Genomic DNA, 14,088 nt, shown 5'->3' with positions numbered 1-14,088 from the left:
CTTGCGGCCTCAAAAAGCCCCTAACCTATTCACTAATGAGGTTCATGAATTGTTTGTTGAAACTAAGAGCGAGAGTTCAAGGAAGGAGGAGTCAGATTTCAAACGAATATTTTTTGAGTGAGAATATATGAGGGAAACAAGAGAGACTGATCCGAGAAACATGGCAAAACCAGAAAGAACCAAAGGAATGGAAATCTGACAAGCAACCAAACGATTTCGGTGGCAACTTGTGGGCGGAGCTCGCCCACGCCATGCGGCGCAGTGATGGTTCACCTGCAAGGCACTTGCCCTACATCCAACATTCTGTTTTTCTTGGAGTGCTCTCTTTCATTTGCCTCCCTTCGACGAAATTCAGGACTTTTATACTCAGCATCAACCGCTTCTCATTTTTTTGTGGTTTGGATATAATATTTGACTGGACATCCAGCTACCTCGGCTTGGGTTGCTCTTTTTCTTGAATTTCGGAGTAGGTTGGGAAATGGTTCTCATCTATTCCTTTTCGGAGTCTCTTACGATAATCCTCCGCATCAAAATCTCCTTGGGGCCGTGGTAGACTCGAATCAGAGATAAGCCCTCAGAAAATTTCCTTTTTTTCGGCGTTTTGAAGATCTAGTCAAAAGAATTGCAGTTATTCACCATAATACTTGCCGTCATAGACGTTTCATTTCTGCAGTTAGTCACTTCTACCTCCAGGTTCGTGTATGTTACGGTTATTCGAAGAGCTGATCAAAGAGTTTCCATTTCCTGGGGCTTGGGTGCGGGTGTGGTTTTACGCTTAGATATAGCAGTGAGAACGAACTCGCACTCCAGATGTGGAATACGTGACTATGTCCTCCTGCTTTCCCTTATTTTTATTTTTTTCTGTCACTTAATGTGACATTATAATAACTTTTCTCCTAGAATGTTAATTTGCTTCGTTTATTTGAAATAAGCATGGAAAAATATGACCGTGAAGGGAAAATATACAGGAGTGGACCACCAATACCACAAAAACACATAACTTTGTATTATTGCATTCATAAACACATTAAACTAAAATTATAGCAATTATATGATACATTTATCGAATGTTTAGCTAGGAGAAGGCCTGCACGGTTTCTTGGTATTTGTATCGATTACTGATAGTGCGATTTCCTTCCACACCCTTCATCAGTGCGACCTCCTTTCGCTTCCCTCATCAATATTTGCCAAAAAAAAACAACAAAAACTTAGTAGCCATGTATTCACAAAGTAACCGGCAGCAATGTATTGTGGCGAAAATAGTACGCAGGGCTGCGAAATTTAATGAAATTTTTTTTCAATTGGATTGGTCGGATTCATACTTAGCATTGTGAATGCGAATAAAAGCCAGCAAGAAAGAACTTCTAATTTCCATGCGGTATCTCCAATTTTCATAACGTATAAGGACGACAGAGGAGAGCATACGCGTATTCGACTAAAGCGGAGCAGAGAGAACAGGGAGCGCATTTCTAGTTAAAAACGTGGAATACAGCCGAGGTGTCGCGAACACATAGCTGATCACATTTGACTATTGTTTTTATATAATTTGTTATTGCTTGAGCGAATTCACCATCGTATTTTTTTGGTTATTATTCACTGACATTCTGATTCTTCTTGCACGTTTCTTGGTATAGTCGAGTCACAACGACTTCAAGTTTGCTGCATTTGCGTAAGCGGTTGCGCTCGAAATGCTGCGATGATCCCATCTCAGTCGTGACCGTTGCGATCGAAGTCAGACCTCCATTTGGACTGGAGAGGTGAAGAGGGCCCACCTCGATCGCAACCACGAGCTTCAGCGCGCCGTTTTGAGCACGGTCGCATCGAGCTTCAAGTTGTTTTGTTACCCAGCTATCTGATGGTTACAAAATTTCAGTTGACATTCACATTTTACAGAATTCGTGCCTGAGGACGTCATTTGGAGGCGCGGTTTTCGCAATATGCGATGGAATCAGCTCAGTCGGACACAGGAGGGGCTGCCTTTTGTCACTAACGAACCTAGGTCCTCTGGGCTGAAACTATACCGGGTAAGTAAGAGATTCTCTTCTCATATCTGCTTGGATGAACCTTTTGCTATTGATTGAGATGCACATACTTCTTCTGCTTCTCTTCCAAGCTAAAGCGTTTTACGCTGCTGAGAAGGGAATTCGCTATTGCAGCTATGGCGCTCATTTCCTCGAATGAAAAGGACGGTAATTGCAATATTGCTGCTGACTTTAACTTGTATCTTCACATTCTACATTGCATCTCCATTCATCCAAATGGCTGACGAAGCTTCAATGGACATGTTGAGAACCATTAACGACGTAGGTGTTTCAGATAATACTAACATTCTTTGGTTATAAGTGTCTTTCGATCAAGCCTTAGCTCTAGTGTAACTAATTACATAAACAATTTTGTTCACAGATATTTGTTGCAAGATAAGTTTGTTGAACACAAACAAAATAGTATAACTGTAACAGCGGCTCTAATTGCTTCAGTTCTTTTTAATCATTTTGACGACGATAATAATCTCATGTCTTATGTGTCAAGTGAAGTCAAACAAAAAATAAGTGAAAAACTGATTCGAATGCTTCGAAATAGCATTTAAAGTTTTTGGTATTGAAAGGATCTAGATGACGAAGACAACGAAATCTATTCATTCAACGAATCTATTCATTTCGTTTTAGTGAATACTCGATGCAAAAGACAAGTTCATCTCTTGAAATAGAGATGAAGTGTCTTGTCTTGTGAAAGCTCTCGTCCAGGGATGTTGTGGTCCCACAATGATTGCGAATCACACCGACGATCAATTGCTTTTGATCTGCTCTTGTGAATGTCCGAAAACCAATTGATGTATCCAGATGTGATGTCTACCCGTCATCCTAATACTGTGCTATTTCTGGAGTAGAGCTTTCAAATTAACTGATCTAAACGCAACTTTGGTTGGAAATGACTAAACGCACAACCAATCTGTGTGTAGATTAAGTACAGTTGGCGCAAAACGTTCTGTCGGGGTCAGGGATCACATCCTCGATGAAGACGTGCTTTGGTTCTTTTCCACAACTGCGGCAAGCTCCATGGAGCTTTTTTCCTAGTTTAGTTTTCCATAGTTTTCCATAGTTTATCACTCTTTTTTTATAAACTAGTCTGTAGATAGGTTTGCTTAGTCTAAGCCCAGTACTTTCCGACTAGTTTTTTTTCGTTTGTTTTGCTCTTGGGGCGCTTCCAAGATACTAGTATGTAGATATTCACGTTCTGTCCTATTTTTTGAAATGTAATCGTGTACTATTAACTGCTGCAAATCCTACCTCACGCCTCAAAGCGGCGCAGCGGTGGCCCTATTAACGTTCATTCATTGTAACCGTCGTAAAATTCCAATGTCCGTATTAGAAGAATACTACTGCACTATTTCGAAAAGAAATGGGACAGAAATCCAATTTCTATAGTATGATGTCTTGGCATCAGAAGGAACTGATACACTTGTAGGAAAAAGGTTTCTATTAAAGTGTTATGAATGTGTAGGTTAATAAACGTGTTCAATCACAAAAAAGAGCACATACAGAAATTACGGTCAGAGCAAAACGATCTGAGGCTCGGCGCAGTTGCGCAGGCGGACCAGTGGCGTAGCAGTTCGATTGGGGGGAACCCTCGGCGACACCCATCGCTCCAGCCCGGGTGAAGCTAGGTGGTTCCCAACCACTGGTTCCACCATGATAGTCTCATTTCGATCCCCAACCACTGGTTTCACCCTGCTGCTTTGAGCCTAGCTACTTTCGCCGCTCCACTGAACGCAAGGTCGTCTGAGCCGGCTGCGAATCGCTGAAAGCTGGCATCTTAGAGGCGCTCTAGGAGCAAAACTAGCTGAGATTTCTTTCTATCCTACTCAAAAACTACAGTAGGGTCAAAACGACATGGAACACGTACGAAATTGTGTACGGGGCTTCTCTGGAGGCGCTTCGGTGGAGTGTTGCGGCCACGAGCGTGGTGAAACCCTTGCTGGCACCTCTCTTCGCTGCAGTTTGCTAAGGTCCCAACTCGGTTCCAACTGCTGCCTCCACCGCGACGTTTCGGGCGCATACACAATTGCACCGCAACTACACTCGTGAGTCATGTCGTTTTGACCCGACTATATAACTAAGTATTATACAAAAAAAGAAGAAGGAACAACAAATGATTTCCGGGGAGCTTCTAGTGCTCTGGAGAGAGGCCAGTACATGCTCTAACGCTCTATTTGCTTTCTATTTCTACGACAATGCCTAAAAATTGTGTGCTGATACGAGAGAGCAAAGCTATCCTTTTGAAAACTAAATAGGCCTCCCTCATGGTATCTTTCAGAGAGAGAATTATCCACAAATGGTGTTCACCGCCAAACGAATATCTTCACCAAATAAAACCTCAGTCCCTACATTCGCAGGTGCCCTTTCTTCTTTCCGTCTGGATGTTTTGCAAGATAGGACTGTTTCTTCGCTTTGCAGGACCCACTAACGATCGACAACGTGCTGTTGTAGCAGCTTTTAAACACGCATGGGAAGGTTACAAAAAATTTGCCTGGGGACATGATCAGCTTAAACCGGTCAGTGGCGGGTACTCGGATTGGTTCAACACAGGTTTGACGATAGTTGACGCGTTAGACACAGCTATCATTATGGGACTTAAAGAAGGTTAGTTCAGATTTTTAGGGTTTTTCCTTTTGCTTTCAATATTAGCTTTTCCTACCGACCATTCCTTTATTTCTTTTTTTGGGTTGTATTCATGCGGATCAGTCAATTTATTTGCGGTGTTTGTCTTTCTTTTCCCGATAGAGTTGTCTTCAAACAAACCTTACTTTTGGAAAAAAATAGCTGGGCTTATAAATCAGCTCTTTCAACTTTTCTTTCCTTGTAGGTTTTTTTTTGGAGATATTGTGTTAGTTAGTCCAGTTAATATTAGAGGTCGGGGTTTTACAGATTTGAGGCACAGTGCTGGTTTCTATTTTGTGAAGTGATCTTAATCAGATGTGTATTTGTAGTTTGCAAACGTCATTTCTCGAAACTTTTTCAGAAGTTGCACAAGGAACGGAATGGATTCGCGATTCTCTTTCTTTTGAGAAAGATATCTATGTAAATCTGTTCGAGACCACCATTCGCACACTAGGCGGACTCTTAAGTGCATATCACCTCACCGGTGACAGGGTTCGCGTTTTTTATTCAGTTGCTGCATGGTTTTACCGCGCTTCTCTGAGATTATAGATGTTCATTGCAAAAGCAGAAGATCTTGGAAAAAGGTTGATCGTAGGCTTTACAAGTTCAAAATCAGCGGTTCCGTTGAGTGATGTTAACCTTAAAACGAGGTATTCTCATACTCTCTATTAGCTTTTTCAAACAGTCTTCTTGTTGCTTTAAAGAATATCGCCTTGCGTAAGCATTCAGAAAAGCGAAAACGCCTCCTTGGAGCAGTGAATCGTCATTGTCAGAGGTCACGTCTCTGCAGCTGGAGTTCCGAGATCTTTCTAGAGTGACGGGGAAAAGTGTATATGAGGTATCGTAGAGAACCTCTCCTAATAGATTACGCTGCGATTATCCGTTTATTTTACTACACTTCAGCAAATTTCTTTCAAAGTCTCTACACATATCCATGACATCGGTTGCGGTGAAAACGAAGGTCTTTGCGACATGTACTTGAATTCAAACACCGGAAAGTTCCGCTGTATGTCCGAATATCGTTTTAGTTTTGAAAAGATCACATTCTCATGAATGCACGTATGCTTATGCAGGGTTATTATTTAGCGGGTACTACAATCACATTTGGCGCTAGAGCAGATAGCTACTATGAATATCTATTAAAGCAGTGGCTCCAAACTGGTAAAACTATCGACTGGTTGGTGATTCATTTTCTTCTTATATCTTCTATGATCCCCATAAAACTAGTATTTTTGGCAAACAGCTGTTGTCCTTCGATTTACATAGAACCCTTTGCTTTCGTTTCCTTCCCTTTTATTTAACGTTGTTACAGTTAGTCCGATTCTGTTAAAACTTGATCTGCAATTTACATTTTGTGCTGATAATGTTAATGTTAGTACTGTTAAATTAGCTGCGATTTTCGGTTGTACGTAAGTAGTAAAACATAAGGAAGTACAGCTGTGCACTCTAGCCTTGTGGAGCCTTGCTTTTGCTGGATTTACGTCTTCTGTGTATCTAGTTTCACCTGTATCACCTGTGCTCCCGTCCTTCACCGATTTGCTCGAGGGGGCCCCAGTAATAATTCCATTGGTTCCGATCGCGTACAAGTGTTGCCCAGTGGCATCTCTTCTCGCGGGGGTAGGGGCGATCGTTAGATACACGCTGCCGATTATCTGCGGTCGAATAAGTGCCCGCAGAAGAGCCTGTTGGCAGGCCAGTGCAGGCATATCTTAGGCTAGCTGTGACTCTCGCATTACTTTGCATTTTCCTATTTAGGAAATCTCACTCCGTTTCGTAGCCTCTTATTTAAACAGTGCGTTTTTGGAGGGAAGTCGAATCGCATTCACTACATTTTGAACGGTGAATGGCTAGGGTCCCTTTTTTTTGTTCAGTTTAGTTGCTCCTGAATGGCTGTTTCCGATTATATGGAGTTTTTGAAGAGTTCTCTTTACCTGTTTGTTCTTATGTATTGTGAGATAGACATTTCACTTCACAAACTTGGTGTATTGCACTTAGATAACTGGTATTTTGTACGATGTTCTCAGTTGCCGATGAAATAATCTGCAATTGTCTTGGCATTAATTTAGGTTATTGTCTGACTACGCAACAGCTATGGAATCCATGCAGTCGAAGTTACTAAGATATTCTGAACCCAGCAAGTTACCTTTTGTGGGCGAACTTCTTCCAGGAGCTGTATATTCCCCGAAAATGGTACATTGGGATTTTGATTTCTTACGGTTGTCTTCGTTACTGCTTGTAACAAACGAATTTTCTTTTGTGAAGTGTTGCCTCATTCTTAGGACCATCTTGCATGTTTCTTGGCTGGGACACTAGCCTTGGGTAGCCGCAACGGACTGCCAGACGGCCACATGAAACTAGCCGAGGTGATTATAACCTTCTCTTTTCTTCAGAATGTTTCAGTGAGATGTTCCAGTGATCTGAGATGTGAAATGTTCGAGTTTTACAGTACATTTTCCTTTATTTAAATCACCTTTTTTTTAAGGGAATTGGTAAAGCTTGCCAGGCGATGTATAAAAATCCCACGGGACTAGGACCGGAAATAGTTTATTTCAACATGCTGCCTGGTCAACATGAGGACCTCTCTATCAAGGTGCCATCTTTCTTGATTATTGTTCGTTCGTTCAGGTATTGCCATATGTTTAGCCTCTCGATGCACATTCTCTTTTGAGGCCGGAAGCAATTGAAGCATGGTTCTACCTATATAGACTAACAGGTGGGCAATCATTAGCATTACGCTAAAATACCCTCAGTGCTCATAATGATGTGCTCACCACTCCTGAAATTTTATAGTCGAGCACTGTGTAGGAAAAAGTCACTAGGCAGCATTGAAAGTTGACATCTCATGGTCTCATTTCTGTGAAGTGCGTCGTCTTCTCATAACTTGACATCGCAACCCTCTGCATTTTGATAGTAGCTTCGAGCATTTGTTAATCTTCGCTTATCTGTCTGTCTCAAAAGTATTAACATAAGAGATTTTGTAGTGCATTTGAATTAAATAGCTGTTCTACTTAATCTCTGCACTCATTTTAGGTGATAAAATGTACCAGGACTGGGGATGGCAAGCTTTTCAAGCGATTGAGCAGTATGCAAGAGTTAAGAACGGTTATTCTTCAGTGAAAAGCGTGAAAAAAATCCCTGTGTCCTACAGGTTTGCCTACTTTCATAAAGTCGCGTCTAACTCTGAATTGATATATTCAAACAATTTTGCTCTTCTAGGGACCTCATGGAGTCATTCTTCCTTGCCGAGACTCTGAAATACCTTTTTCTTTTGTTTGCTGATGACCAGAATGAGTTGTTCCCGCTAGACAGATGGGTGTTCAACACGGAAGCTCACCCCCTACCGATTTATGATCACTAAGGTCACTGCAAATATCGAGTATCGTGATGTCATATAACTGGGATAGTCATTGTGTAAAACCACTAAATTGAACGCAAATCGACTAGTGTAATATTTTCAAGTGTTCCTCGTTTCTGTCTTAGTTCACTTTCATTGCTCCTCTCTTTTACATATTTAGTTACTGGTACTTTCGACAAAGGTAAGCTCAAAATTCTCACTGTTCTTCAAGAAAAAAGGAGACGTGCTCAGATATTTTACACATTGCACCATTTTTCTCTCTTGACAATTTTCCTTACATAGTGAGAGGAAAATCGGGCGGCCAACTTTTTGAAGATTTGTGGGTGTAATGATATGCTTCCCTCTTTCCTTTGCTCTCTCTTGTCTTTCAGTCTGCTCAACAAAAACTAGATTTGTTTCTTTTCTTGTTCCAAGAGCCTTCTAGAACTTTTTCGTGAATTGAGCAGAATTGAGCGAGCTGACCGAGTTCTGTCGTTTCATATATATATATATATATATATATATATATATATATATATATATATATATATATATATATATATATATATATATATATATATATATATATAAATATATATATATATATATAGCATGTGATTTGAGAATTCTAGTCACTTTCTTTCTTTGTACACTAACTGCGACAAGTATTATTGTTATAAGTTCATAGTAAATGTACATTTCACTGCATGCTAATATTCAGTACAAATGAAAGAATTTGTACATCGGATACGGTAACACCAGATTCAACTTCTAGCATCTTTTTTTCTATCACTGTGTTCGTAAACAATATAGTTGTTATTCTTGTTTTAGTTTAATTGTTCATCATATATACGCAGATGGTTAGTTTTGAGGAACTGTGATTAGTAATATCTCCGAGCCGTTGTTCTCTGACGAACATGTCAGTTATAATGCGACTTCGAAAATGTCTCTTGTCTGATGTGAACATTCCATTTGGATTTAATATCGATCGTGTCGTTTTCGGTGCTATTTGGATTGTTGAAGTAAAAAAACGCTTGTTCCTGTTGTACAAATATTTCCTACACTTTATTACCGGGGCCGGTGTGGTGTAACGGTTAGAGGTTCCGCTTCCTGCACGATCGATCGCAGGTTCGAATCTGCCCTAGTGCTCACCAAGCCTTTCATCCCTCCAGGGTCGGTAAATTGGTACCAGACTTGTCTGGGAGGATAAAAGCACTGACTTGACACATCGGCTAGCCACCGCAAGTCATTGTTTAAGCCAGATTCACGTTCGTAAACCTCAAACGATTCTGAATTGAAGTGAACGTGGGGACGCATCCCAAACGGATTGATTAACGCCAGAAACTTTATCCTTTATCCTTTACTTTATTACCAGAGACGGTGATCATATACTCGGGTCTAAGTTTCAAATAAAGGAAAAATGATACTGTTTGACGCTTTGAAAAGTGTCGATGCGTCCAACTTCAAGTCCCTATCGATTGAGCCATATGGATGCATATGCGACCTATACAGTGAATTTGGAGAGCCAGCCGATGTACCAAGCCATTGTATTTGTCCTCCCAAATAACTTATGATAAAGGGTGCGAAATGCGCGGGACGGTTTCGAACCATGAAATGTTAGCCACGACCGAAACCCTTACTGACTGGGCTGTACCCTCTTCAAAACTTGATTTATGGTGTCATATGAAGGAAAACATACCGTATGCTTAACTCCAGGCGACGTCGAATTCTTCGCACGAATGACCGCGATACCACTTCAACTTCAGAAGTATGTGCGTGCTCTATATATATATATATATATATATATATATATATATATATATATATATATATATATATATATATATATATATATATATATATATATATATTATATATATATACAGAATCAATCCATCTGTTCCATGTTCTGCGAAACCTTACGTCTCGCCTGAACTGCCTATCCCCGCCGAGTGTCCTCAGGTCCTCTTTTACCACCTCAGTCCAGATCCAGATATATATATATATATATATATATATAGAGCTTGCACAGAATCAATCCATTCGTCGCTATTCCATGTTCTGCGAAACCTTACGTCTCGCCTGAACTGCCTATCCACGCCGAGTGTCCTCAGGTCCTCTTTTACCACCTCAGTCCAGAACTTCCGTTTTCGGTCTTCCAGCTCGAACCTGACGAACTCTTCAGAACTCGTTGGACAAGGCGATCTGCCGGTCTCCTTAATATATAACCAAAGAAGCGAAGGCGATTTACTTTAGCCGCTTTCGAAGGCGGTGCAAGATGTTGATATCTTCCACGTGTCATCGGCCGGTAGACCACATCAATTTCTGCGTAAAGATCTTCATTGTGGCATACCCTTGGCCAAAAGTAGCCAAGTAGCCGTCTAAGCAGCTTTCCGTGCAGTCAAGCCTCTCCATAACCGTTGATGGTGCTGCCCAAGTCTCCGATCCGTACATCACGATGGGGCGAATTGCGGATAGGTAGACTCGCAGCTTGACTTCTTTGGTGATGGGGGTCGACCACAGACATTTCGTTAAGGAGTTAAATGCAGAAGTGGCCTTAGCGCATCTTTGCTGAACATCTCTCTCGTAGCTGCCGTTGTTCTTCAGCATACAGCCCAGGTAACAGAACTCATCGACGAGTTCTATCGGTTGTCCGTCCACCCTGATTCCCGTTCGAGGTGTCGAAGAGATCCACATTTACTTGCATTTATCAGGGCGTAGGCGTAGTCCGTAGGCTGCAGCCAGCTTCGATACAAGGTTGACAACATGTTGAAGTTTCGTACTGCTTTCCGCGAATATAACAACATCGTCGGCGTGCTCGAGGTCAGTCAAGGGGCACCCTGATGGTGCTAAGACAATGTCGGCAGGACACTGGTCAACTGTTTTTCGCATAATGTCGTCGATGGCGAAATTGAACAGGAAAGGTCCTGCCTCTGCCCCTTGTCTTACTCCAGTTACCACTTCAAACGGTGTTGCACATCCGGCTGGTGTTCGAACTGCAGCAGTTGTTCATGTCATCAAGCAAGCGAACGAACTTTCCTGGTACTCCATCGGCGCGAAGCGCGTTGAGAAGACGGCCTCGGTGAGGAGAGTCGAACGCGGCTTCAAAGTGCAGAAACGCTAGTTGCATTGGCTTCGAATACCGCTGCCAGATTTCGATCACTCTCCTGACGATGAACACCTGGTCAATCGTAGATCGGCCAGGACGAAAGCCAGCTTGCTCGTCGCGCGTTGTTTCTTCGCGATGTTTAATGAGTCGGTACAGGATAATGCGCTCCAGTACCTTGTACATAACACGCAGCAAAGAGATTCCTCGATAATTCCTTGGGTCCTTGACGGATAACTTCTTGTGGAGGGGAATTATTATAGTGTGTCTCCACGAATCAGGTATCCTTTCGTTTATCCATATTGAACGGATGATCTTTGTCATCTCACAAATCCCAGACGGAGGAAGATATTTTAGCATTTCTGCGCTAATCCCGTCGTCTCCACCAGATTTTCCATTCTTCATTTTCTGAATAGAGACCAGTACCTCCGACTCGGTCGGTGGCTCCTTGTTAACCGCATATGTCGGTCTATGAACGTGTTCGAGTTCAGGAGCTCACGGTGCTAGCCGGTTCAGCAAGGTCTTGAAGTGTTCCTTCCAAATTGGAAGGGTTGCTTCACCGACAGCTACCCCACTAGCAGTGTTGAGGACATGGGAACATCTTTTCATTTTGCCGCTATACTGTTTTAGTAGAGCGTAGGCTCTCCGCGGGTTCCTGTGCTCTAACGCCTTCTCAAGCTCCATCGCTCTTGACGTCCACTCGCGGTCTTGTTGCAGTTGACGACGAAGCTTCCTTCTAAGACGCTTTTCCTGGTTGAAGTCACCAGCGCTGCGCGCGACACATACAGAATTGTATGTGGATTTTGTTTCCGCAGATGAAAAGGCAAACTTCTTTCGCGGCAATAGAACCGGGAGCATTTCCCTTGCAGCATCCTGGATGCACTTTGTGAAGGAATCCGCATCGCTAAGCTTCTTCCTGGTCCGTACTCCAACATGAATAGACACACGTTGGCGGAATTTTCTTCTGCATTCATCGTCTTTCAGACCTGCCATGCCGATTTTCGGTTGAAGAGGAACTCCTCGGTTTCTTTTGTTGAACCGTATCTTGAAGCTGAGAAGAACTGGACGGTGGTCAGAGTCGAACGCGACGTCCCAAACAGCTCTAGATTTTCGGATATCTGACTGAGGAATGTTCCTCGCCAGAACGTAGTCGAGCTGAAGTTTAAGAGTCCTCATCTTCCGCTTGCGCTGCTGTTCAGGCATTAAAAGGGTTGACCCCTGCCACGTGAGCTGATGGCGTCGATGATTCCTCTTAAACGTGGAAGCGATGATGAGGCCCGTCTGTTCGCACAAGTCGACCAGACGGTCACCGTTGTCCGACGTGCGCTCCGCTGGATAATACCATTTTCCTAGCGCATCGGATTGCTGTTCGAGTTCCATCTTCGCATTTGCGTCGATTCCGACAATGACCACCTGCTGGCTTGGTATTTTAGACATCAACGCATTGAGTTCATCGTAGAAGGCGTCCTTACTGTTGTCCTCAGCGGTTTCCGTAGGTGCGTGAGCACTTACGATCCAGAGTTCACGTCCTCTGCGATCCCGCAGTCGTAGAAAGGCGCATCTAGACGACGTTGAGCCAAATTCCTCCACCAGGTTCTTGTAATCGTTCCTCACACCTACTTTGTTCTCATCAACATCGCCGCAGTATATGGTGTAATTTTCGATGCTGATGACGGGCCGAGCTCTCATGCGTGTTTCTTGCAGTACAACAAACGGCACACAGAGATATTGCAGAAGCCTAGACACTGCGGTTTCACTAGAGTTCACTTGAAACTGTTCGACAGTTCAGCTTGACGAAACGAATGATTGTTGCTTCCTTCAGCTAGTTGACCTTTCAGGTTATGGGCTTTGGAGATGCGCTGGACGACAGCACCTTTTTGCAATATATGGGAATCTTTCGCCATATAACAGTGCAGGTTCTATAGCTCGTACGTGCCCAATGGGTTTTTTGCAAGCGATCACTGGAAAAATTGCAATACATGCGTGTTTCCTGCAGTGCAGCAAAAGGCACACAGAGATACCGCAGAAGTCTGGATAGAGCGGCTTGTTGGAGTTCACTCGATAGTGTTCGGCAGTTCAGCGTGACGAAACGAATGGTTGTTGCCAAAGATTCCATGCTCCCGTCAGGCAGTTGACCTTTCAGGTTATGGGTTTTGGCGATGTGCTGGACGACAGCACCTTTTTGCAATGTATGGGAAGCTTTCGCCATATAACAGTGCAGGTTATATAGCTCGTACGTTCCCAATGCGTACACTCGAACGCCTTTTAGTTAAAGCAGAGCCACCACGTGCAGGTAGCAATCAGACTCGTATACGCGGCCCCCATATATATATATATATATATATATATATATATATATATATATATATATATATATATATATATATATATATATATATATATATATACCAGTCTGAATGTCCGGCTAAAGCCGGACTTCAGACTTTCGGTGGTTTTAGTTTCGCTCCCCTTCACTGATCAATGAAAGTTAATAGTAGTAGTGTTTTCTGTAAAATTAGATTTTTTTAAACAACGCTTTCCTTCTCTTCTTTATATTATAAATTAAGGCGAAAGATTACGGAGCTTTTCTTCTAAACGCGTCAATTCTACATTTGGAGAATATTCAACCATCAGCGACAAACACTCCTTCGATGCCAGATTAATGTATATACTATTTGAAAGCATTACTCGAAGTATGGGTATTCCTCCTGATTTCCCTCAATAGTTATCATAGAATGATGATTTAACATAAAATGACGTGAAAGACATCATCCTAATGATAAAGATAACGTTCCACGTCAGATCACGTAAACATCTTGCTACTATTTAAGCAGCTGTTTGCATGAGTATTTCCACTTTCTGAGAATGGCATGCTACGAACATGAGGCGAGCGAAGAAGGAAATAGGCACGCGGAGGAGTCATAAAGATGAAAAGCAAAGCGTCCTGTGACCACTGCCATCAAACGGCTGCAACCATCTATCTTTTGCGT

At 42.4% G+C, this 14,088-nt stretch overlaps 4 protein-coding genes across 4 annotated transcripts; 1 reads left to right on the top strand and 3 right to left on the bottom strand.

The window, feature by feature from the left end:
* Nucleotides 1-1,937: 1,937 nt before the first annotated feature.
* Nucleotides 1,938-8,016, top strand: RB195_009718 (uncharacterized protein; the record flags this gene model as incomplete). Its single annotated transcript, XM_064190394.1, has 15 exons — nucleotides 1,938-2,024; nucleotides 2,157-2,303; nucleotides 4,315-4,393; nucleotides 4,455-4,640; nucleotides 5,020-5,150; nucleotides 5,208-5,308; nucleotides 5,388-5,496; nucleotides 5,562-5,664; nucleotides 5,745-5,835; nucleotides 6,725-6,848; nucleotides 6,938-7,021; nucleotides 7,141-7,248; nucleotides 7,302-7,371; nucleotides 7,689-7,806; nucleotides 7,875-8,016. The coding sequence occupies 15 exons, from the start codon at nucleotides 1,938-1,940 to the stop codon at nucleotides 8,014-8,016; spliced, it is 1,680 nt and encodes a 559-aa protein (XP_064047977.1).
* Nucleotides 8,017-10,290: 2,274 nt separating this feature from the next.
* On the bottom strand, nucleotides 10,291-10,689 carry RB195_009717 (uncharacterized protein; the record flags this gene model as incomplete). The annotated part of the gene is made up of 1 exon (XM_064190393.1): nucleotides 10,291-10,689. The coding sequence occupies one exon, from the start codon at nucleotides 10,687-10,689 to the stop codon at nucleotides 10,291-10,293; it is 399 nt and encodes a 132-aa protein (XP_064047976.1).
* Nucleotides 10,690-10,954: 265 nt separating this feature from the next.
* RB195_009716 (uncharacterized protein) lies at nucleotides 10,955-11,503 on the bottom strand (the record flags this gene model as incomplete). The annotated part of the gene is made up of 1 exon (XM_064190392.1): nucleotides 10,955-11,503. The coding sequence occupies one exon, from the start codon at nucleotides 11,501-11,503 to the stop codon at nucleotides 10,955-10,957; it is 549 nt and encodes a 182-aa protein (XP_064047975.1).
* Nucleotides 11,504-11,593: 90 nt separating this feature from the next.
* Nucleotides 11,594-12,787, bottom strand: RB195_009715 (uncharacterized protein; the record flags this gene model as incomplete). The annotated part of the gene is made up of 1 exon (XM_064190391.1): nucleotides 11,594-12,787. One exon carries the CDS (start codon nucleotides 12,785-12,787, stop codon nucleotides 11,594-11,596), a length of 1,194 nt encoding a protein of 397 aa, XP_064047974.1.
* Nucleotides 12,788-14,088: the final 1,301 nt, after the last annotated feature.

Source organism: Necator americanus, chromosome III (genome assembly GCF_031761385.1).
Source record: "Necator americanus strain Aroian chromosome III, whole genome shotgun sequence".
NCBI classification, from domain to species: domain Eukaryota; kingdom Metazoa; phylum Nematoda; class Chromadorea; order Rhabditida; family Ancylostomatidae; genus Necator; species Necator americanus.
Note: the sequence above shows the minus strand (reverse complement) of the source record. Positions and strands in the feature narration are given on the sequence as shown.